Below are 24,816 nucleotides of genomic sequence, written 5' to 3' on the forward strand. Positions count from 1 at the left end.
GATGTACGTGTTGAGAACACTGTAAGAGAGCCTGGTTCTCAGTGTGTGTGTGTGTGTGTGTGTGTGTGTGTGTGTGTGTGTGTGTGTGTGTGTGTGTGTGTGCCAGTGGAGTGGGGGTGGGGGTCTGTTTAAGCAGACAAGCTTAAAGCATGGTTAATTTTAATATCAGCAAAATCCCTTAAAAATCAGGCGTTAATGCAGCTCACCATATGTCACTACAGATGTTGATATTAGATTATAGATTAAGATAAATGTGCTGATGATGGCTTTCGTGCACGCCTGCCACATAGAACAGAATGTAAAACGACAACTGTTCTCAGTGCGACTGCTCAGATACGTCCTCGCTAATGAACTCTGGTTCCTTTTTCAAATTTGGTAGAACGGGTATTAAGATCTTTTAATAAAATGAGAGTTACTTTGGTTTTGCTTTCTTGATGAATATTTTGATCTAATACTTAATCTTGAAATTCGTTGTACCAGTATCTACCTTTGTTGCTATTGAATGATTTAATTATATATTATATCAACATAAAGAGATCTAAATAATATTTCGGATTCAAGTACATGACAAATGAAGAAGTAACAGGACAAAAAAATTAACTATGGCAGATGAATAACATCTGACATTATCTGAAAGGAAACTGGAAAATAAAATCCAGCAAGGACCCGGCGCAGGACCTGAGGGGTGCCTCTGGCCCTTCAGTTGATCCATATACTGTTTGCTGTACAAACGTTACATGGATCAACTGGTGGCTATCGAGAAGCCATTCTTACCTGAATAAAAAACACACACAGTGGAGCACTATCTGTGGATTGGCCTCCCTACAGCCCAGATCTCAGCATTATTGAAGGAGTGTGGGATACTTTTTACTAAGAATTGAACAAAAGCTAGCAAACACAAAATAGAAGAGGTTTAAATGTCCTTCAAGAAACCTCAGGATCTATTGCCGAAGACTACTTGAAGAAATTCCAAGAAAGTTTGCATAAGAGAGTTCAGGCTGTGCTAAAAAGTTAAAAGGTGATCTCATACCAAATATTAACATTCAAACATCATTAGAATTGCACTCTGCGCAACTCTAATGAGGTCTGTTTTTGCCTCATATACTGCATTTCCACTTATGCGAGTGGTTCAAGACTTTTGAATGGTGTTGTAGTTATTGTCCTTCAGTGGTGTACCTTAGGCAACACAATGTAGCTTAACTCCTAGATATTTCTTTAAAGAAACTTTGCTGTATCCGTTATTTGGCTGATTTTAAACAGGGAGATTTACGCCGGCTTTCACTCACTGCAGTCTGCTTCTTATGTAGCTGTCCGTGGTGCTGAAACCAGCTTCAAAGCTTACATTTTGTCTCTCTGTGCTGAAAAGAAACTGCATTTCCTGTTTTCCACTCTTGAAAGCTAAATAAGGGTGCTCTTTTTCTCCCGACTCTTTGTAAAAGTTCTATGGTTCTGTTTTGTTTTGTTTGTGGTTTTCTGTGTGTTGTGTGTGAAGCCAGGGGCTAAAGGAAAGCGCTTTGTCCAGCTTAAATCCTCAACAGATGGTGTTAATGCATTTATCAAAGGACAGGTTCACTCTCAACAGATTTTGTCAAACCTTTCTCAGTGTTAATGCCTTTCTTTCATTATTCCAAACCTGATGTGTCATTTTGCACTTTGTGTTATTCATATTTACTCCAAGCACTTTCAGAGGCCAAATAAAACTGAACCATTGTGCAAATGTACTGTAAATGACTAATTTAATACTATTATTTGCTTGAGTTAGTGTTAATTGAGTTTTGTTATCATGCAGGTGAGGTACACTGTTGGGAAATGTATTTAAAAAATAAAGGCAAATACACTCTAATGCCACATGTCGTCTAACTCATGTCTGTCTTCCCCCCTTTTTTGTAATTTCCTGCAGTGGTGCTGCTGAATTCTAAAGAGACTCAAGCAGAGCTCGGCTGGACGTCCTATCCCCCTAATGGAGTAAGTATAGTTGCATTTTTCATTACCTGCATGTCATTTTTTTCATTTGTAGACGCATGTGTTTACTTGCCAGCCTCCACACAGCTTGTTACTTTACTTTTCCACACCTTTTCTTCAATTTGTCCCCAGTGCTGAGCTCATCATTATCATTAATCATTGGGACTAATCCAGGCTACTATATAGCAGTGTCCAAAGCAGCTACACAGATGTGCTGCCACAGATAAATGGCCTTTTGTGACGATCGATTTCGTCCGTAAAACCCTTTGCACTAAGTTATGACTGCAAGATAAATGCAGGAGCACTTTTGCCAGAGCAGTTTGTCACCCACGTGTCACCTGCAAGTTGGCCTTTCCATGCACACACACACTTGATAAGTCTATTATATGAATAACATCACTGCTTTTAAATGTGCATTGTTTAGGATAGAGGTTGCTGAAGCACTTGTGTTTGAGATGACTGCTGCACTACGTGCTCCACTATGCATAAGATTAATGTGACTGTGTGATTCACCTACATGTCCCAGTAGAAGTGATAGAGAACACACTGCACCCACTTTGATATAGTCACCTTGACAGGAGAGGGGCTGATCACATTACCATTGGAGATAATCCATTTCTACTCTTTTGCTTTGTGCACGTTTGTGTATTTATGAGAGAGGGAGAGCAGTTCATATTTGCTGCTCAGTTCACTTTCAATTCTGTCAAGAGCGCCTCGGTAATTCAAATAGTGACATGGAGTCATAATCATTCATCTGATGGATAAATTATATATTTGATTAAATTTTTCTCGCTCTTCCAGACTGAAAGTAAATCAGAAAAACAAACTCTGCCCTATGGCAAATATTAGGAAACTATAAAAAGCATTCTTAGAGTGCTCAGAGGAGTTTAAACTTTTAATTCCTCAAAAATAAAATACATTTAAAAGATAAATAAAATGCTATATTATTCAGTGGTTCCTCACCTTGAAGAGAATACTTGTGACTCCGTCCCAATGGCTGAAATAGGGTGTGCACATACATCAGATTTCTTTTTACTACTACCACTTCTTCTAAAGCAACAACTACTAATAATAATCTTTTGTTAGCAAACAGGCCAGTAATTATCAATTATTTGGACCAATATTTAGACAAAAAACACTCTTAATCTATTCAGCAAGGTGCAGAGAGTTCTTTAGAACAGAGAATCTGTGTCAGTACCGATATAGTATCAATATTTTAGGCTACACCAAAGCTGCAAAAAATAAATAAATAAATAAAAACTATCTGTAGGCTGAAGGCCAACTAACAAAGCCCTTTAATTAAGCCTGCTGTGTCTTTTTTTCTAAATTCGTTTCTTGTGAATAAATCACAAGACTGTGGGATGAAGCGTTTATACCAGGGGTAGGCAACCTTTCTGATGACGAGTGCCATTTAGAATTTCCTCAGAGGTCAGTGTGCCATATGATTGCATTAGCGATAAATTTAATAACGCTCTATATTAACGGTTACACACTATATAGAACCACTTTATAGAATTATATTTGTTCGCAGATGTTGGCAGCAATCAGCGAATAGTTATCAGCTATTTTGAAACCAAAAAAAAGGACACTTTTTATCCATGACAGCAAATGAACTGTACAACAGAAAATACAAAAGCTATTTATGGTCTCCTCACAACAATGATAAGAAAAATAAACTGGGCCAATATGGCATGTCTGTTAATACAGAGACAAACATGTTAATGTGATCTCTGGTCTCCCACTCAGAGATACAGGTCTCCGAGTGTCCAGCATTCAGACGGCTACCTGAGGAGACTCATGTGAGAGAAAATCTACTCACACAGATATGTAGAGCCAAATACTGTCAATAAGGCCTCTGCAATGTTTTGAAGACAGTTAAACTTGTCAGGTAGTGATGTCCAGCAGGTGAAAATGCAAGCTCCATGAACACACACAGCTATGGATTCCAGCTGCTTCGATGTTATATGTATGATTTTTATCATACATCATACATCTATCATAAGCTTCAGAGAATTATTTATTAAAAGCTAGACATTTTAAATGAGAATAAGAAAGTATTTCTTTGTGCCCCCCTTTCCCTGTTAATGCCCTACCTGGCCCCCTGGCAAAACTTTGCTAGACCCACCCCTGCACAGTTACCAGCTGTCAGCTACTTAGAAACAGATCCTGGTGTTATTTGTTTCTCAGGAACAGTTCATAACTTCCCTTCAACTCATTCATGTCACCTAAAAGGCAAACCTGTTTCTCCATCACCTGTTCAGCTCTGATGATTCAGTAAAGACATCTCCTGGTTTCATCTTCCTGGTTTCCCTCTCACAAGATAACCAAACCGACATCATGACCAGCAGCTTTACAGCTGTGGCTCCAGCAAACATCAGCTACTAGAAAGTAATATTAAATACATTCTAACAACAGCTGATCAAGCTTAAACGTGCTGCTGTTGTTTAACGCGACATTCGACGGTTTCCTCTTTCTGGCGCAAAGTGGGCGATAAACAAAAGAGAAAAAAGGCGATCAGCTGATCATTGATCAGTTTCATGATTGAAGTAGCAACCACCCAGCTGTATAGAAACTCCGTCATGCTAGCTAGCACGCAGTACGAGTTATTGTAACTGACTGTAAAAAGTCAGCACAACAAAAATAAACTCCACCTAAACTTGGTTCATATCTGACCCAGATAGACTGCAGGTCATAACTTCTTACCTGAAGTTCAGTTCACCTGACACTCGGACCGGCGGCCGCCTCGGGTCTCTCCTCTTGCCTCTCCTTTCGCTCATCCACCTGCTGGCCTCCACCACAGATTACTGAATCTGTGGAAGCTCCGCCACAGCCACCACCAAACAACTGAGTTATTTTTACACACCGACCAGCATCTGGCCAATCCACCACCTTTTATTGTTTATACCGTTACAAAGAAAAAAAAGTCAAATGCCCAGTATGCCCGATGGCCAGTCCAGCTATGGTCGTGCCACCAGTTAACCCTTCGCATGCCAACTGTGGCACGCGTGCCTAGGGTTGCCGACCCCTGGTTTATACAAACATTGAACACAAATGCCATTAGTTTAAGTGCCAAGCAGTCTGAGATCGAAAGAAAGTGACTAAGGTCTGACCCACAGTTGCAGAAACACCACTTAAGACTCACGATGACTGAGCCTGTTCATTATGTGACACTATTAGACAATCTGAGAACCAATGATTTTTATTTCAAACACTCACTCATCAGATTATGTCATTACACTGTTAACCTGAACTTACTCACTCCTGTTTGCATATCTATTCTTTCTGCTGTCATTTAACATTTTTATCATCTGTTTCTTGCTGTTTTTTTTTTCTTCTTGTCAGTCCTTCATGTTATTACTAAGCTCCTTGCTGCTTATTCATGGTTTGTAAAATGCAGTATGTCTCTTTCCATTCCCATATTCCTTTTCTTGATTTTCTTTTTTCTATACCTCACATTTAAGGATTTTGTGTCTTTTTTCCCCTCTGCCCAAATCTTTATCCCTACAGTGGGAGGAAATAAGCGGCGTAGATGAGAAGTATAAGCCCATTCGGACATACCAGGTGTGCAATGTGATGGAGCCCACGCAGCAGAACAACTGGCTGCAGACGGGCTGGGTGGCACGTCGAGGTGGACAGCGCATTTTTGTGGAGCTCCAGTTCACTCTGCGTGACTGCAACAGCATCCCTGGTGTAGCAGGCACCTGCAAGGAGACCTTCAACCTCCTGTATGTCGAGTCAGACAGGGACCTTGGAGGTGTGACGCGAGAGGACCGGTATACCAAGATAGATACCATTGCTGCTGATGAGAGCTTCACGCAGGGTGATCTTGGTGAGAGGAAGATGAAGCTGAACACAGAGGTGCGCGAGATCGGCCACCTCAATCGTAAAGGGTTCCACCTGGCATTCCAGGATGTCGGTGCCTGCGTGGCACTGGTGGCTGTGCGGGTTTACTACAAACGCTGTCTCGCAACCGTCCAGAACCTGGCAGTGTTCCCCGATACAGTGGCCGAAGCAGCGTTTGCCACGCTTGTAGAGGTGCGCGGCACCTGTGTTAACAACTCTGAAGTTGACACAGACAGCCCTCCCAGGATGCATTGTAGTGCCGAAGGTGAATGGCTGGTGCCTATTGGGAAGTGCAGCTGCAGCGCCGGCTACGAGGAGGGACACAGCAGCTGTGAAGGTAGGGAATGGAAAATCAGATAGTGGGATGTGTGGATACACGAATAAGAATGCAGCAAATACAAGCAACGAGAAAGGAGTTGTGTCGGAAATGAACTAAAGCAACAAATCCAGAATACTGAATAAAGAAAAGAAAGAATTAGCAATGTTTTCATGTGTTTTAGCTCTTTGATAGAATGCTCTGGACTAACAGCGAGCAGGAACACAACAGGAAAAAAACAAAAACTGTGTGTGATTTTTTTTGTTTGTTTTCTTTTAAACACAACTTGGTTTGAATTTTTGCTAGAAACCGGTGTCAGTGTATTGAATAGCACATACAAAATACAGCAAATAATTGCATTGCAATCAAAACTGATGATTTGTATGCAAACTAAGTGAAATTGGCATTTTTTTCATGTGTTAAATGGCAGTGCCACTTGCATTAGAGCCAATCCAAATTCCAAATTACATTGGAGGTTCAGGCAGATATTGCTAGCAGCTACAAATATTATAAAGCTGTATAGTTCTGTTGAAGATATATTCAGTTAAAAAGACTCTGAAATTGACATTACCTTTAGAGTAAGTAATATTCAACAAGAGACTTGAAGTGAGTTAACAAAATGAGGATTTTTGCAGTGAAAAGAAGAAAAAAAGGAGAGGAGTTTGTGACGGCGATGAAGTTGGGCAGAATAAAAGAAGAGATTAATGGCATTAGAAGATGAGAAAAGCAAGGCTGATCTGTATTGAGACACACACAGAGATACAGCAGATACTGTAAGAGTGAACGAGGGAAAGGGAATAAGTGCAGGTGAGCAAGGACAGAAAGGAGAAATCAATGTTAACGAGTGTTTAGACAAGAAGAACGATCCGCAGTGGTCATGTTTTTAGAGGGCAGACAATAGAAGTACAAAGACACCTTTCTCATTCATTTTCAAACTGTGCCTCCTTTTGTTCTATACTGACAGTGCCATCGATTGCGAGGATCTTGACTTGTCAGAGATGTTAAAATATTTCGTGTTTATGTCCAAACGTTGTCACACATATTGGCATGTGAGGCATGGTGTGTGTACCGTGAGTATGAGAAGTGTGAAGAGCCTGGTGTGTGTGAATGTGAACACAATGACTTTGTGTACTGTTTCTTCAGAAGGCCGTGTCCCAAGCTTGACAACACATCTTTCTTTCATGAGGCATAAATGTCCCGATTAACACACAGACACACCTACACGAAGTGCTGCCATTAGTAAGCTAGCGGGTGGTTTGATGTGTTGCTTTCTGACGTAAACTGAAACGGACAGTATTGCGATCTTTTGTCACAATTGCTCATATAATAGCAGCAGTTTGAACGCCTGACTCTCGCTGTTAGTTTTCACACCCCATCTTGAATTATTGTGCAATGTGATGTGGGTGTTGGAGTCACTTGACTAGACTGTAACGTGCAGTCATGGGACAGTAATTTAGACTGTTGAACTTGGTGCGGTGATCTCATATTGATCCCTGCAGTGGTTTTTTATTAAAAATGTATTGATTCTGTGTATTTGATTAACAATAGTAATTTACATCAGCGTGTTTGTATTCCAAAGTGAAGCTCATTGTGCTACTAACTAAAATATATAAGAAACGGCAACATAGCTAAAAGGCTCAGTGAGTCTATCCATAAAAAGTCAAAACCTTACTTGGATTCAGTTTGCCTGCTGTCCACTTCAAGGTTGTCTCTGTCTGAAGCTCTGCACAGCTCTCAGCACTCCTGCTGTTTTCAGGTCATTTCCTTGAAGTCTCATTCTGACCACTTCCCTCTGCACGTCTTCTTTGCTGTGTCAAAGCAGCATGCCTTTAACTATACTTTCATTTTGGGGAAGAAGTCAGGTGAGCAACAATTTTTGTTGCCGTTGCCATGAAACCCATCACGTTCGGGGTCGTTTGCAGTAAGTGTTCTCCCTCAGACACCTCGGGATGTCGATGACCTTGTGCATTACCTGTGGACTTGTACAACGCATGATCTTCCAGTGAAGACTGCTGTTTTCTCATCTAAGTCATAGCAGGGACATAATATTTTCTTAACCTTAACATTTTTTGGTATGATTGTACCATATGCCGCTTTTGGAATGCTTTCATTTAGTGGGATCTAACAACCGATATGGTAATTCATCACATATCTTGTCTGTCATTGTAAATGATGGGCCGTAACAATATTAACTTTATGAAGTTTCTGCCAACAATAGTTCTGCAAAACACCTAGCTGTTGAGAGGAACCAATAGTTAAGGAAAAAAATCCAGTATAAATAGTATTAATAGTAAAGTTGGTGATAAGTCGTGCAGAACTTTGGCTGCGTTGCACATTTTCTGGTTCTGCAGTAACAGTTTGACAGTTGGAGCTGAGAATTGTTTAATGATATTGGCAGTTGGGCCGTGTGCAAATAAAGTATGTGTTGCTTGTCCTGCTTTTTGTAATTACTGACAATGCTTTTTCGACAATAAAATCTTCGCCGCGGACAGAAGAATCTGACTGATGTACAAACCAACAGAGAAACTCGGAGGAGAATAACAATGTGGTACGGGGAAGCACCGCGCAGATGGATGAAGAGAGAAAGCACTGACAGGAAACCAACAAAAAAAAGTAACATTTTAAAGGAAAAGAAGGAGTAAAGGGAGAATAGAACATGTCAGGCATCTTGCCAAAAGAGCAAGTAGACAAGGACAGTGAGTCTCAGTGATGGCACAGAAAAGCCAGCGAGTCCACAGAGACTCAGAGAGAGAGACGTTTTAGACTGCTTCTATCGGTGCTCAACCTTGACTGGGTGCAGTTTAGCAAGTAACTGTGTGGTCCACTAGGTGATAGAGAATGTCATTATCCATGAGAGTGGTCTGCTGACACACACACACACACACACGTTCCCTGTAGTGCCTCTTTCCTCACTTCAGCTGTAATGGTATGAATATGCAGCCAAAGCCCAGACATCTCCCACTGCACCAGAGCTATTGATCAGCTGTAATGCTCCACTAAACTGAGGAATTGCGCTGGGACTGCTCATACACACTTATACTAAGGACACATCTCACAGCAGACACACACACACACTTTTTTTTTTTTAAATTTCATTTTGTGTGTCGGAGAAAGACATCAGGTCTCCATGTGCACCTCATAAAAATGGATAGTGAGATTACAGAAATGTTTTGTGCGCAAGGACATTTGAGTTTATATATGTGTCGCAATCATCCTCATGCACATGTCCTTCAAGAATATGAATGAGTAGCTGCTGTGAAGTACAACAAAAAAAGAATGCAAAGCAGTAAATCGCAACAAACACAACAAAGCTGTGATCTTCAACTGATTCCCATGTACGTTTGCATACAGTGTTCACAGGTTCTATGTCTTATTTACTCCTGAGCGTAATTGTTTAACTGAGTGAGTGAAAATGCACTAAGTGTCTCAGTCCCGGTCAATAATATCGAAGAGCCAGTGAGAAGCTACTGATAATGGTGTAAACAGATAGTGCAGTGCAGTAGGGAAGAGGATTATTACCGCATCCTCTGTAAGGGTCACAGAAGATTTAAGGAATGCTGGATTACTTCGGATTATGGCAACTGCTGTCATAATTCTTTTTATAAAGTTTTTACCTAGGAAGTGTAGGTATTAAAGGACATTTAACTTAATTTAACAACAACAAAAAAACTCAGCAAAAGAGCAAATTTGTTATGTGTCCAGCCATGCGGTGGCTCTCGTCTGGCTTTCATCTCTCCAGTTCGACGGCTTTCTGCATCAAAACTGAATGAATGTGTAATTATAGAAAACCTAAAAAAGACAAAAATGTGTGTGGTGTTGAAGTCGTCTCTTACAACTGAGTTACTACCAAGTATCTCTAGGATGAAAAGAGGAGATCCTGGTGTTTAAGATTTAGGTCATGCAACTAATCCGCTGTTGCTCAGAGGACCGCAAGACTGCTGCTGCTTGTGAAGATGAGTGTAAATACGAAGAACTTAGAGCTTATGTCCACTTAGCTTCCTCATGAAATACATAAAAGGCCAAAAAAGCAGAGCGAGTTTAAAAACCAGAGCGGTAGGACGACTTGGATGTGTACATCTTGACCCTGTGTGCATTCACAAGTCAGACACGCGTTGTGAGGAGTACACATATGTTCTTCGGTCTCATTATGAATAGCCGTCAACAGGAACAGACCAGGGAGCAAAAAAATTACGTAATATATTACCTCAGAAATGGTGTGTTTGATGTACATGTGTAATTATGTGTGGGGTTTTTTTTGCGTGTGTCTCTCTCACACTCATGAGCTCCATCCTGTTCTAATTAAGGCAGGCTGCTCTTTCTATATAATTACTGAGTTTGCCTCATGCCTTCAGCGGATTCTCTTATTATCTTTGTTTGATGCTTCACAATCCAGCTCCATCACATTCACCACCCTGCTATTCCTTCCTATTGCTCTCCTTCCCTCCGTAATTTACTACACGCCATCCTTCTCCTCCCCTTTCCCCCCTCATGCACCTTTATTTCCTTCTCCTATTTACCCCCCAACGCGCTCCCTGTGCTGCCAAAGGACTGTATACTTAATTTCTATCTCACTGATCAGAGCAACACTTCACGACTTCCTCTAAAGAAACTGTTTGCGTTCTCTCTCCTCCTCTACCTCTTTCCTTTTTTTTTCTCCCTCTTTGACTTTCTGTTTTTTTTATCTTGTCTCTTTTCAATATTTCCCATCAACATTCTGCTTTTCCTGTCTCCAGCTCTTGTTTCATGCCCCCCCCCCCCCCCCCCGGGGTGGCCATGTGGCAGGGTAAGACGGGGTGAAGCAGGGCGAGGCAGGTTAACAGGCTGAAATCTGCTGGTGAAGCTTGGAGAATTATCCAATGCGTTTGTACAGGGCGGTGAGCGAGAAAGTGTGTGTGTGTGTTTGCGTGCTCAAATTTGGCACTAGTAGCCAATCATATGTTTCCAAAGTCGCTCCCTCTGTTGCAGTCATCTTCCGCTCTGTCTGTTGTCACTTCTTGTCATGTCCTTATCAGCCTTCCCTATTTCTTTTTGTCTCAGACAGAAGTCTTATTGTATTCTATTTCTTTTACTTCTATTTGCGTAGCTTTCCAGTCCTTCGCCAGTGATTTGTAACCACATCCTAACCTTTATGATAGAGCATCTTTCCCACTTTCCATATTCATGTTTTTGACTCATCATTCATTCTCCTTTTATCTTACATTTTGCTATCTTTATACTATCTCTTTTTGGCTAGGTGCAACCCCTGCCCATCTGGTCTCCCCTCGCTATCCTTCTCCATCTTTCTCCTTTCCAGCCACGTCACCTGCTACTGTTAGTCATTTCTCTTCCCCAGCTTTCATTTTAAATAATTCACATTCTCCAGGGAGAAAGACAAATGTGTTCTTTTGAGCCAACCATCTGATGTATTTATTTTGCTGGACACCCATACAACAAGTGGGCAAAGAGCACAAATACACACCCGTCAAACATTCACACACTAATAGAGAGCATTCCCACATAGACATACAGACATCTATGTGTGTGCTTGTTTACAAAAGTACCATTAAAATGTCCCTTGGATATTGAAAATGTGTGCTGGAGGGAGGCCAAGCACTCGCTATTCATTTTTCCCCTGCCTTACTTCACCTAGGGAGAATGAGGAAGGAAGGAATTAAGTTGGGGGGGCATTATAGATGGAGGTGAAAATGTATTTTGGGGGGGTTGAGGAGGAGGAAGAAAAATTGGAAAGGGAATGCATAGCATTGCAAAAAAAAAGGGAAAAAAAGAGCTGTCACAAATTCCTCGTCGTTTCACTGTTTGTTAGTCACTCTGCGTAAAAGCGGAATGCATAAAATATGAGTTGTAAAAGCTGAGGATTATTTCAGAGACGCACACAATGCTGGTGCAGAGAGATGACGCTAAGAAAAATGACAATGAGAAGTGAGGGAGATGATGTAGACTTGATAGGGAGAAGACAGTGGGAGTAAAGGTGATGAGTTTTAGAGGTTAAAGGCTAAAAAAACAAGTAAAAAAAACCCAACTTGACCTGTAAGTAAAGAAAAAAAGTGGAGGTCAGAGGGAGATAATGGTAAGTTGAAGAGAAAGAAAAAACAAAGCGTGAAAAGGTGAGAACTAGGCAGAGTGAAATTGCAATGTGTTACCTTCATCCTTTTCTCTCTTTCCCCCCCTTTTCTTCCGCACCAGTCTCATGAATTAAATAGAGCCAACATGAATGCATCAAAGTTAGAAAAGGTTGGCATCCAGCTTAATCAGGTTGCTAACTCACCCGACATGACAGCCTCGTTTCTCTCTGACTCACCCATGACCACTGAGCCGAATCAAATATTCAGTAAAACATGGAACTATCCTGTAAGAGCAGCTCCTGCTTATTAAGTACATGAAAACTTTGGTGTTCATAAGAAATAAAAAGACATTAGAACAAAAGAAACTGGCAGCTTTATTCCCTGGAATACCAGTTTCCTCTTTGCTTTGTTATACCGTTCCTCCTCTTTCAGTAATTATTTTCTAGCCACTACAGTATCGCTGAGGTGTGATACAATATTCAGTTGCATAAAATATTGCTCGCCATAAGACTTGAGATTAGTTACACTCATTTTTGGTGATTATAATTAAATCATATGGTACACATTTAAAATGTAAACCTGACTTAGTAAGAATTTTAAATATCACTGTGGAGAAACCGCGTTACTCAGCAGCAAATAGAATATAAATCAAAGTGAAACAATGGGGGAAGATTAACAGCACAGCCGATAAGCGTAGCACCATTTTTCTCTCCACGGGGAACATATTAAGTTGACTTATGGTTTGAGAAGCATGTTATATTCACTCAGCTATGTTTTGCATGTTTTAACAAATCACCACCCAGTAAAACCAAGTATCTCTAAATTCACTGATTAAAGGCTCCTTTTATGGGAGCCGTCTTGCACTTCCTGAATCGAAAACTATGCCTAGTTTTGAAAAATGGCAAGGACATTTCTCCGCTGTGATAATTTCTGGTGCTAATGAAAGCAAGAATATACATTAAAGCTCAATTATATTCTGTCAGACTAAACAGGAAAACTTAAATATAAAAACAACAGAGGCAGGCTCAAGCTAGCGATTTTCTTCCACAGATGCTGGCCCTTAGGCTCGTGCTATGCTATCCCAGTTGAACCACTCTGGCACATGAAAGGCTTGCTGACGACAAGCTGCATCTTAGATTAAAGATTAATGCTAAGTCTCATTATGTAAGGCTGTGTAATTCCTGGTGTCCTGAAGTGACCCAGCAGAAGAATTTTGGATGTGCTAGATGATTTACGACGCTTGTGTTTGCGTCTAAGAGTTCTTTTTCTTGGGCTCCATAGAAAAAAATCGGGGGGAAAAATCGTTATTTTGCAAGAAATGTGCACAGATCCATACATGTATGCTACCTGGCTGCACACCCCACCTCCTCATAGTAAAATATGAAAAAAATTATAATGTTAATGGAAAGGCAGTGTTCAGAAATGCCCTGCTGTCCCACAGTCTCCTTGTTCCATCCCTATTCAAGCTCTACTAATAACTTTCCATCTGTTCCAAATTGATGTGGGATCAGTGTATAGATCTGTCTGCCCCCACTTAACCTCAGTGAAATGTACTTATTCTGTCAAAACACTTGAAAGATGGCGAACGCAGGAGTGCGCACACACACACACACACACACACACACACACACACACACACACACACACACACACGTGTGCTTATTGGAAACAAAGTCTTAAGAGGAAGCTGCTATTATTTTTAGTACTACAGGTCTCATTGAAGTCAGGAGGAGTGAAATGAGAAATAAAATAGTCAAAGTGTGTTGAGAATTGTTAAGTCAAAGGTAACTGGATTTACACAATTAGACAGTTTGTCACTCACTCTAGTAGATCTGCGTGTTCTGTACAGTGGTATGCGGTGATTAAATGGTTATCAGTTACAAGTTGATTTGTATTTTTATTTGTTTTATTTATTCATTTATTTAATGGTTTTGGGCTGGAGCCTGTCAGTGCTGACATATGCCATGACACAAGATGTGAGGCAGGGCTTGTTCAGCACAGGGGTGTATTTCTGTAATGGAGCCCATTGAGTCCATCAATGCTAACACACGGAGATAGACAGCCATTCACACCCACATCCATGCCCATAGAGTTAATGCATGTCTGTGGGCGGAAACAGGCGCACCAAGAGAAAACCCACATAGGGAAAATGCTAATAACGTGACTGTAATATGTCATCAGCACTGAAAAAGAAAATTTATTTTTGTTAGTCATTAAAACAAATGGCAAAACATCTGTAAGACTGAAAAGTGAGTTGCCTTTAACTTAAAGTATGACTAAAAACCTCGATGTACAATTATCTTTAAAATTCAGTTCACTGCATTTTTTTTAAATAAAAGTAAATCTTCAATAACCTGCACTGCTTCATTATGTTTCAAGGCAAACGTTTACATTGTGAGTTTGTATGTGATGAGCTGTGCAGCCATCCCTGTTTGAATCTACCCTGCGTATCTATGTCTGTGTATGCCGGCTGTTGTCTCTGTATTCACAGCTCGACAGAGGGGCCTGCCATGAGGACAGAGTGCCCGCCCCCCCTGGCTCCACAGTGCGCCTGGCATGCCAGCCTTTGCCAGCTTAGCTCTCCATCCCCCTGCCTTCCTTGTTTTCCTGTCATTCGTCATCACCCTCCCTATCATGCACCCTCTCCTGTGCAAACTGATACGCATTCGCACGACTCAACCCACATTCCACTGAAATGGACGGCTTTTCCAGAGACACCTGCGCCACTGCGCTCTAAATATAACACACGTAAATGCACACGCCCACACATATCCATGTATGTGTACATTAAGATTTCTTGGGCACGTGCATTTGCATATCCATATACTGAATGCACGGATCATCCCAAACACTCCCAGAAACAAACAACACTACATATGCATGCTCAGACATGGGCTTACTCCCACTCCCTCACAGGCTCATGTGTGTTATTTGTCCGTAACCCACTCCATCTGTTTCTGCCTTCACGCCTAACTAAGGCCTGTTTATCACTCGGCACACTCACGCACGCACACTCTCATTGTTTTGATGTGTAATCATGTGCAGTTCCACAAACACCTGTAGTCCTTATATTAACCAGACAACCCATAATCCTCTCAGATGGACAGGCTCATTACACTCAGATGCTCACACATCACTGAGCAAAAGCCATAAATCTAGACGTACACTTTGGCGAAATCTAATTTTATATTCTGGTAGAGTTATGAGGGATTTTGTCACACTGGCAATAATTGTTTCATGCTCTCTTTGCACACATGGACATGCCCCTTGATCATTCGCTTTCTCTCCCCGACACACGCACACAAATGCTCACAGTGGGGAACAGTGTGAAGTGATTGGCATCCTGAGTAGAGTGTTATGGGTGACATTTCCACTGTGTAGTGGTATTGAGGTCTCCTGCAGGGCCTCTGGTCCAATTGGCACATTGAGAGATTGAGGGCGTTAGGTGGGTGGAGGTTCCAGAGAGAGAGGGGCCACTGAGGGAGAAAGAGAGAGAGAAAGACACAGGGTTACTACAGCTCCACTGGATCCTAATATCAAGCTTGGGCTCTGTAAATGAGTTAGAAAAAAATGACTTTGGATAAGTTTATACCTGTAGTTTTCCAAAGATAATCAAATAATAACAAACTGAACTCTTCATATCAAGAGGATACAAATCGACAAAAGGGAAATGGTGCTTAATCGCATTTCATTTTTAGCCTAAAGCTATTTGCAACTTGAAATTTATGTTTGATGATAACCACCATAAACAAGCCCTGGTTGATTCTGTACTGAAGCTCAAATATGTTCCCCTATAAACTGTAAATCACAGCTGCCCACAGATATAAACAGAAGCTGATAGATGACACTCTGAAAATGTAAAACTTTTGGCTTGATGAGGTTTAAATTTCTATGATGTCCTAGGACCCACGAGGAACAAAGAGGACAACTGGTCACACAGTCTAAATAGATTAAATCGAGTCTTTTCAGGAGTGTCTCTAAATCATTGAAGCAAACAAAACTCCATCTCGCTCTCTGCTGTTTCTTTAGCTTTATCTCATGCCATTTGTTCAGTCATCCCTGTTCTTGCGTGTTACTTTTCTCAACCTTTTTTTTTCCTTTTTATCTCCCTTTCCATCAAATAAGAAGGTGAATCAAACAAAGTCTTTTATCATAATTTAATCTTTCTCAGGAAAATGTAAGTTCCTACATTCCTCTGCAGTTATCACTTTATTCGGTGGTCATTTCATCTAGCTGAAGATGATCTGATTGGGCTGATAGGAATCTTAACATTGTCTGTAAACAGAAAGAAAATTCCAACATTAACCAGCATATATAATGGGCATTATCACTTGTAATCAGTCCCATAGATATGGCCAGCAGGGGCCCTCCTCCATCTCTCAGCAGGCTGAGTAGAAAGTAATCATCCACTGTAATCAGTGATCAACAGAAAGTAACCCAATTATGTAGGAGACACTTAAACCTCTGGTTGTAAAAATTGCAGTAATATAGACAATAGGGCTTTATAACAGGAGGTTCCACAGGCAACTGTTAGTGGTATTATAACAAAGTCAAAGTGATTGGGAACAACATCAACTCAGCTGGATCAGCAAGTGCTAATACACAAAGAGGTCCTCAACTTTCTGCAGACCTCCAAATGTGGCATTCAGGTTAGCTCAAGAACAGTGCTTCCTGGGTTTACATGGCCAAACAGCTGCAACCAAGCCTTACATCACCAAGTGCAATGTAAAGTGTCAGATGCTGTGGTGTAAAGCACGCCACCACTGGACTCTAGAGCAGTAGAAACGTGCTCTCTGGAGTGCTTCTCTGTTTGAAAATCTGATGGACGAGTCTGGGTTTGTTGGTTGCCAGGTAACAGTTTGACTGCCCTGTGCGAAGTTTGGTGGAACTAAGATAATGATGTGCGGTTGTTTTTCAGGATTTCGGCTGAGTTCTTTAGTTCCAGTGAAAGGAAGCATACCAAGAACTTTTGGGCAATTTCATCCTCCCAACTCTGTGGGAACAGTTTAGGGATGGCCCATTCCTTTTTCAACATGACTGTGCACTAGTGCACAAAGCAAGGTCCATAAATACATGGATGAGTGAGTTTGGTGTTAAAGAACTTGACTGACCTGTACAGAGTCATGACCTCAGCCTGGTAGAAACCTTTGGGAGGAATTGGAGCGGAGAGTGTGAGTCAGGACTTCCTGTCCAACATCAGTGTCAGACCTCACAAATGTGCTTCTGGAAGAATAGTTGAAAAGAAATCCCATAAACACACTCTTCGAGTTGTATGAAAGCAGACAAGCAAATACATTTGGGAATATAGCATACTTTTGTAAGTGAAGTTTTTCAACCCACTAGTGATCTTTTGCTCACCCCAGCTAAGTACTTTTCATGTCCAAACCTAACCAAACAGTGTGCAAAAATGATAGTAGATTCAGGTAGCTCTTAACAATGAAAGCTAAAGCTGAACAAAAGTGAAGTCGTTAAGTATAGGTCTTGAACTCCTATATGGCTGAGAGTCTTGCAGAATATGTCTCCACTTCCTCGCCTGCCTCTTAATGTAGAATTTTATTGCCGTTTTTAAACCTGAAACACACTTAATATTTCCCTTCAGGGAGATTAAATGACCACCCCTTAATGAGGTAATGACTGTCCGCTTACCTCACTTACACTTTGGCTAAGATGTGCTGTCCTGGAAAACCGTAAATCCAGGCTTCATATAGAAAGCTGTGTGTGACAAGAGTACATTTAAACAATATTTACAAACAGCAGTGGAGTTTTCACCTGTTTTCAGGGTGCATTTGACTTTTTTTCCTCCCCCTGCTTTCTCTCCGTGACTCTTTGTGTTGTGCTACCACCATCCAGAACAATGTAAATCTACTGTTGAATTAGTTATTTTCCCTCCCTATCATCCATCACACACAACACACTGAGAGGGCGGAGTGCGCAACAGTGAGAGACTGCGTGGTGCAACGAACCATCGCCATGTTTACACAGATTGAAAAATCAGACCCGGGGAAAACATAAGTTCAAACATGTGTGTTCATGTTTAGTGTTTTTTTGTTGTTGTTGTTGTTTTTGCCATGCAGCACACAGACACACAAAGACAAATACAGACTTGCATCTTGTGAAATACATCTTTGGTTGACCATCTCATGCAGAATATACACACGTACGCAGAAATTGTACATTGCAGCGTTTTGTGTATCTGGCGTTGCCTTCTTTTTGTGTGTGTTTTTTTTTTTTTCAGGGTTAGGGCTATTTAAACTTGTTTGATGCAGTGGATTGTTTTTCTGTGTCTTTAATGTTTTCTGCAGAATTTCAATGCTCTTGGCCGTTACACATGGAAGCTTATCCATAAGATGTGTGTACACATCACAGTTGACTGAGCATACACTTTACCTTTAGTTTTTTTGGCTGTCCTTTATATGTCATCTGTATATGCTATTTTGGCACTGAGAAACCACAAGGCGCACACACACACACACACACACACACACACACACCTAAAGTCAACGGTTTGTATGTCATGTGGTTTTAACTGGCCCTGCCGGCGGTGATGGATGGTGTATTTATGAAGCCCCTTTCCGTGCTCTGGATCAAGGACTCAAAGAATCATCCAGTCTGACGGAGAGAGCGGGATGGGTGGATCAAGGGATGACAGAGGCAAGGATAGAGGGAAGGAGTAAGGATGTATGACTGAAGAGAAAGGGAGGCAGCAGAATGGAGGGATTTTGGAGGGGCGAAGGGGACGGGGAAGGAGAAAAACAGGACTGCCTGCTTGATGGGAAGGTCATAGTCAGCAGGGAGTACTGGAGTCCTGCTGAGCTGGGAACATGTCGCACAAACACACACCTACAAGTGCAATTTCTCTTTATCAAATTGGGGGAAAAAAAAGGTCCCGAATCCTCCGTCACCAACTGACATTCGTTAGTGTCCAAAATGCGTGAAAGATGCATCAGTTAAACATTGGATAACACAACGAGTCAGCTTGTTATAAAGATACATTAATGTGACAGATATTTATTGTCTCAACAATACACTTTGTAGCACATTCAGTCTTTACCATCCTAATGCATGCACATGCTTGCATACACATCCACTTGTGTGCAAAAGCAGCCTCGCTTCTTATCGTTTTTTTTTTCGTCTCTCTGGTTTCGTCTCACCCAGCCAGCTTCATCTATTCTGTGTCGTTATTCTCATTTGGCACGAGGATAAATCTCATCCCAGTTTATGAGGCAGCAGTTGTAAGCCAGATAGAGGTAGACAGTAAACTATTAGACAGAAAGACAGATGGCCAGAGGAGGGATGGACAGCAAAAACAAGCAGACTAGCTGTTAAGTGTTTATATGAATAAGCAGGCAGGAAGACTGACACACACATTTGGTAGCTGTTAAATCAAAGAAAAAACAGTTTGCAGGACATGTTGACACATTGGAGACAGAATGGGAATACTGGAATTTTGAATTCACAAGCATATCAGAAGTACAGTAGATTTAGAGCCTTAGATATTGTTGTTTTAGCTGATGATCCAAGAACCCTTTGAAACTTGTTTCTGTTATTTGATAGGATATATATAATAGCTAAAAATTGAGGAGAGTTGTGGGAGTGGGTAACATTAAACAAAAATGGACTCAGTCGTGGGCCTTGACTTTGCAATTACAGTATCAATCTGTTGGGCTCCACAATTTTGAGCTTAAAAATGGTATATTTGAAAGATTAAGAAAATCTTGCAGAAATGGTAAATAAAATGGAAACAAAGTGTTCAAGCAAGACACAAAGTCAACCTCGGCCACAAAGTCAAGCTCGACCACAGCACCAGCAGATTGGTGGTTCTCAATGCCAGCCAATTTCAGCTTATGTCCAAGCCCATGCTGTTCTACACATCCAACCAGCCGCGTTATATAAGGAGTTTCATTTATGCTGTTTTAACCTGCTTACAGTTGTTGCCCATCTCCACACCAGCTTTCCTGCCTGCTTTATACAGTATCTTCCTGCTACACTCTGTGGAAGGTAAGGAGAAATCCCAAACATGATTCAAATTTAAATCATTTTTACATTCTTTACATTTAAATTAACCATTATTTGCATTTAAATTCTGCTAAATTTAAATAACAAAATCTTGACTATCGTGGACTGAAAGATTGTTATTACTATATCAATTCATTTCAAATACATAAGTAAGACTACAAATTGTACACATACAAACTACTTTGTATGTGTACTATTACGTTTCTGGGAAAAGTAATGCAGTTTCTGAAAAAAAAATGGGTTTTTTTATTAATTTTGGATGCAGTTATACAAATAAAACACTTTTTCTTTACTAAATTTACTAAAAAAAATTAAAATATGCCCTGATTTGGAAGATTCTTTGGTTACCACTATTAAGAGAAATACATGAAAAAAATATAAAATAACAACAAAACAATAGCTTAAATGAGTAGAATTGTGTATATCAGAAAAAAATACAATACAATATGATAAAACCAAATATCTTAATTAATGTGATATCAAAATTAATAAAGCAAAACTGAATACATGTAAATATTATAAAAATATTGAATGATAATATACAACATGCTAAATATTTATAAATTAATTTGTTTCAAATAAAGCTTCAATTTTCTTCAATTTTAGTGAGCAAAACCGCGAGGAATGAAAACCTACATTGCCAAAAGTTCTGTTGTTTGCAAGTCATACAGTAAGGTGTTGGAGTCCAAAGTCAAATCCTGTTCTAGCTGTCAGTTGCTAAAGGCAATATTTCTTCGTGATTTTCCACAGAGCATACCTGCCTAGCTTTACAGTTTTCTCCATAAGGGTGGCTCTCTGCATGTGGTAACTGCACTTGTCAGGAAGACCTGCAAAAGTGGTAATAAATGAAGTAAGAGTTCCTACTGCCTCCCCTTTATATTTTCTTAACCCTCGAGCTGTCCATCTGTACAGGGATGAAGCTGATGCTGGAGTACATTTTTCAGTGTGCTTTGTTGATCTACTGTTAGAAAAGTGTTATAAAAATGAAGAAAGTGACAAGTTGCCAGTTAAATTTGCTATTTTCATTTGCGTAATCATCATCTCATAAAACGTTCTGCTCATAGAATTGTACTTTTTTTTACACGTGGACAAAGTGAAAAGTTGATCTTGGTCAAATAAAGTAGACAATTACAGGAGTAATAAAACATAATTAATTAATAAAACATAATTTTATCTTTTTATAATGTCTTGTGTTAAAGAAAAATGGATTCATCCACTCGATCTGATCTTTTGATTTGTTGATGTTAAAGAAATTCTCTCCTGCTGCAGGAAACACTCTGTGCAGGTGCAGCAGATACCTTTTTGTCTGTCTGCCAAACGGCCTGGCTGTCATGGAGGTGATGTCCTCTGTTAGCATAGGACAAATTGACCTGGACCTCGGGGCAGCCTGAGGGGACACTGCTGATTGTTTCTATACTGTCCTCAGTGGCTGTCATCTGCAGAAAAAAGCTCTGCCAGCACATCTTACTTATCCAACAGGGGAGAACACACTCGAGTATTCTGCAAGCACTTTTTTATTTCCAAAGAAATTATGAAGTATTTATATATGTTATTGTTGCTAACTGAAAATGAAATCCTTGAAAAATAGGGACAGCATTATAAGACACTGAAAAACAGAATTTGCGGACTTCTCAGCTCTTTACATTAAGTTTTGTATGTCATATGTTATGTCATAACTGTTTTTTCCTAAACTTTACACCAGGTGTTTTTTATTGAAATCCAGTCACTTGTGCACTTCTGGTCAAAGCATCTTGGAGTATTTAGCAAATATGCATCTCAAAGCACATTTAGTGTCATGATTATATGTGCATCTGTGTGAGTTCAGGGAGTCATGTTAGTGGCAATCCTGCTTTGGCGTTCCCTCCATCTGTGTGCTTTGTGCTATAGTTCCCTTGAGGCCCTGACACACTCTCTGATGGCACATCAGAAGCTCCCACCTATAAACACCAGCATCAATAACTTACACCCCTCGTTCTCACTCTCTTTGTCTCTTTCTCTCTCCCTCTCTCTCTGCTGGCTGACTGTTGTTTATATGGCTGTAAAATTCAATTAGGCTGCAGGGGAGTGGGCCGGTCTGCATTACTGCCTGCCAGGGTGACATTTCATTTGCAATGAATCATGGGCCAGAGTAGGACCTGGCCGGCAAGCAGAACAACACTTCTCCTCATATCTGTCCCCTTCTTCTTCTTTCTTTCTTTCTGTCTTTGCTACTTCAAATACTTTACACCCTCTTTCAGTTGCATGGCACATGAACCATTTTACCCTTTCCTGAGTTGTGACACCAGAAAAAAACCCTTTTGTTTTCTGGCTGCCTGCCGTTCAAGAGAACAAACTAAGTGTGACAAAGGCAAAGAGGGCAGTGGTTAATAATCACTGCCTTCTTTGCCTTTCTCCCCTCTATAGATTCGCTTTTTTTATCCTCCTTATCCTTTTTTTTATCCTTTCTTCTTCTTCAGTCTCCTGCTGTTTATGTCAGTACAAATATTTTAGCCCCAGTAAGCTGCTGTCCACCTCTTACCTGGCTCATTTTGATTGAGGCCAGGACCTTAACATTTTAGGTCCATTTCAGATCCCCAAAAAAGGCCTCATCAAATTTTAACATGCATCACTTTAGCCGGCACAAGTGGTGTCATGCCATTGCCCCTGCTGAAAGGCAGGCTTTGCTCGAGGACAGGAAACAGAATTAGATATAAGAATTTTTAAAACCCCAAGCACAGGAGCTTGTAAGTCACAAATTGATGGATTTGAGAAATTTTTCTTTTATGCAATTTGAGTGTGCTGACTGCATTCTTTTAGAACAGATCAAATTTCTGCCTAAGACCACAGAGTAAACTGTGAGATGAAAAATTGCCTCTTTTGCTCATTAAGGGAATGTAAACTGAGTAAAATAAATGGGGTGGCATTGAGAAAAGCATGCCTTAACACTCTAAATTAATGCATAAACTGCCTCTGATTACACTGCGAGAAGATTATATATAAATTGAGGATAAACTTTGAATAATCGAATACATTGTCATCCATGCTGAGGAGGTATTACTGTTTCCCTTAGAAGTATGCTGAAAACATACCGGGGCTCTTGTCTGTTTGAATTCAATCTTACAGAAACAGGCCTCTGACTTATTTTGAGTCCTTGCCTGTAATTCAGTAAAACCTAGTGTACGCTATTAATAATGTATGTTAAGTGCTCTGATTTTAGCTGTGGTTTGTTCCTTTGTTCTTTCCCTGAGTGCAAAGTTTGCTTGCATCGGTTTTCTTTGTTCGTGTGAACTTGTTGTGTGTTTGGTATTTGTATCAGGTTTGTAGTCGTGTATATTTATTGTATTTCCAGAGGATCGTGTTACCGTGCTGTAGTGTTTAACCAAGCTGGTAGTTTGATTTTTACCTGCTGTTTTCTTAGTCCAAAATGTATGCACAGATTCTGGTATGGTTTATTTCTGTGTGTTACTATCATTTAATTTGCCCTGTGTTGATTGATATATGAATATGCAGAGTCTAAATATGTGCAACGCGCAAGAATTTGTACAAGGGACCAGATTTTAAGTATGGGGGGCTTTCTGGCTTCCATTTGTAGTGCAAGTAGTGCCACGCCATCACGTTTAAGTGTGCTTGGTATTTGCAGGTAAATAATCCACATTAATGGGAAAATAGGAAACACATTTGCTGAAATTCGATGCATTCATGAACAGCAGCAGGCACACAGAAAAAGACATTTTCACCGGATATATCTGCTGTCTGTGCTGGAGCACTCAAAATATTGGCCCATGTCCCCAGAGGCTATGTCAGCAGACAATAGCCGTTGGGTTCCTTGTGGGATTTCAAAAAAATTTTTTTCCAAACCCTAAGGTGACATTTTTAAAGTCCAGCAGGCTCTTGTTTTTTTTTTTATTTTTAAGTTAAAAACTTTTTCTCCTTGCTGTTGATCACTATTCCTTTGAGAGCGAGCATGTTCTGTGTTAATTTTTTATGTCTTGGAGTCGTATTACACCATATATCAAAATTAGTCATCTAAATACCATCCAGCAGAACTCCAATTAAACTTTTCTTGTTCTAAAGGGAAAAAAAACAAAAATGGAAATTCTGAATATCATTACACAAATGAATAGGTTATGGTTTTGTAACACATATATTGATTATGTTACAAGATTCCTCAGCTAACATGCTTTTTCAGTCCTTTTCTTCAGTTTTATATTTAAAAATAATAATAAACTGCTTGGTAACCTGCACAGCATAAAGCATGTGTTGTCAGAATTATATGAGAAGGCTTTATCTACACATCATGTTTGTACAAAAGCTCTGAGTGCTTAATGTTTCTCTAAAACATTTCTATAAAACAAGCCAGGTGATAATCATGTACAACAGAAATGCCTGTGTGATCCTGAAGCTGGGGGCTTACAGTGTATTCACATAAATTTGCACAGACACACAAACATAGAGAAAGACATACTTGTGCATATATAGGCTTTAAAAAAATGGTTCTGTCATTCTCTGCTTACCTCCGTCTCGACTGTCCCTACATGCACACCCACACATACTAAATGCCCACAGCGAATCCATCCCTGCTCAGTTTCAGGATGCGCACTGTAGGGAAGGTGATCTTTATTTAAATCCAGTTGTCTG

At 40.3% G+C, this 24,816-nt stretch overlaps 1 protein-coding gene across 3 annotated transcripts in view; it reads left to right on the top strand.

Annotated features, from left to right (window-relative positions):
- The window catches only part of epha10 (EPH receptor A10), a 185,083-nt gene that overhangs the window by 43,828 nt on the left and 116,439 nt on the right, over window positions 1–24,816 (top strand). For 2 of the 3 annotated variants that reach the window (XM_026156065.1, XM_026156066.1), the window contains exons 2-3: window positions 1,901–1,965; window positions 5,470–6,142. In XM_026156065.1, the coding sequence (XP_026011850.1) occupies window positions 1,901–1,965; window positions 5,470–6,142 (738 nt within the window). Of the gene's footprint in view, window positions 1–1,900; window positions 1,966–5,469; window positions 6,143–12,304; window positions 18,255–24,816 lie in introns of those variants that run through there. The other variant, XM_026156067.1, reaches the window with a different exon arrangement.

Source organism: Astatotilapia calliptera, chromosome 22 (genome assembly GCF_900246225.1).
Source record: "Astatotilapia calliptera chromosome 22, fAstCal1.2, whole genome shotgun sequence".
Taxonomy (NCBI): domain Eukaryota; kingdom Metazoa; phylum Chordata; class Actinopteri; order Cichliformes; family Cichlidae; genus Astatotilapia; species Astatotilapia calliptera.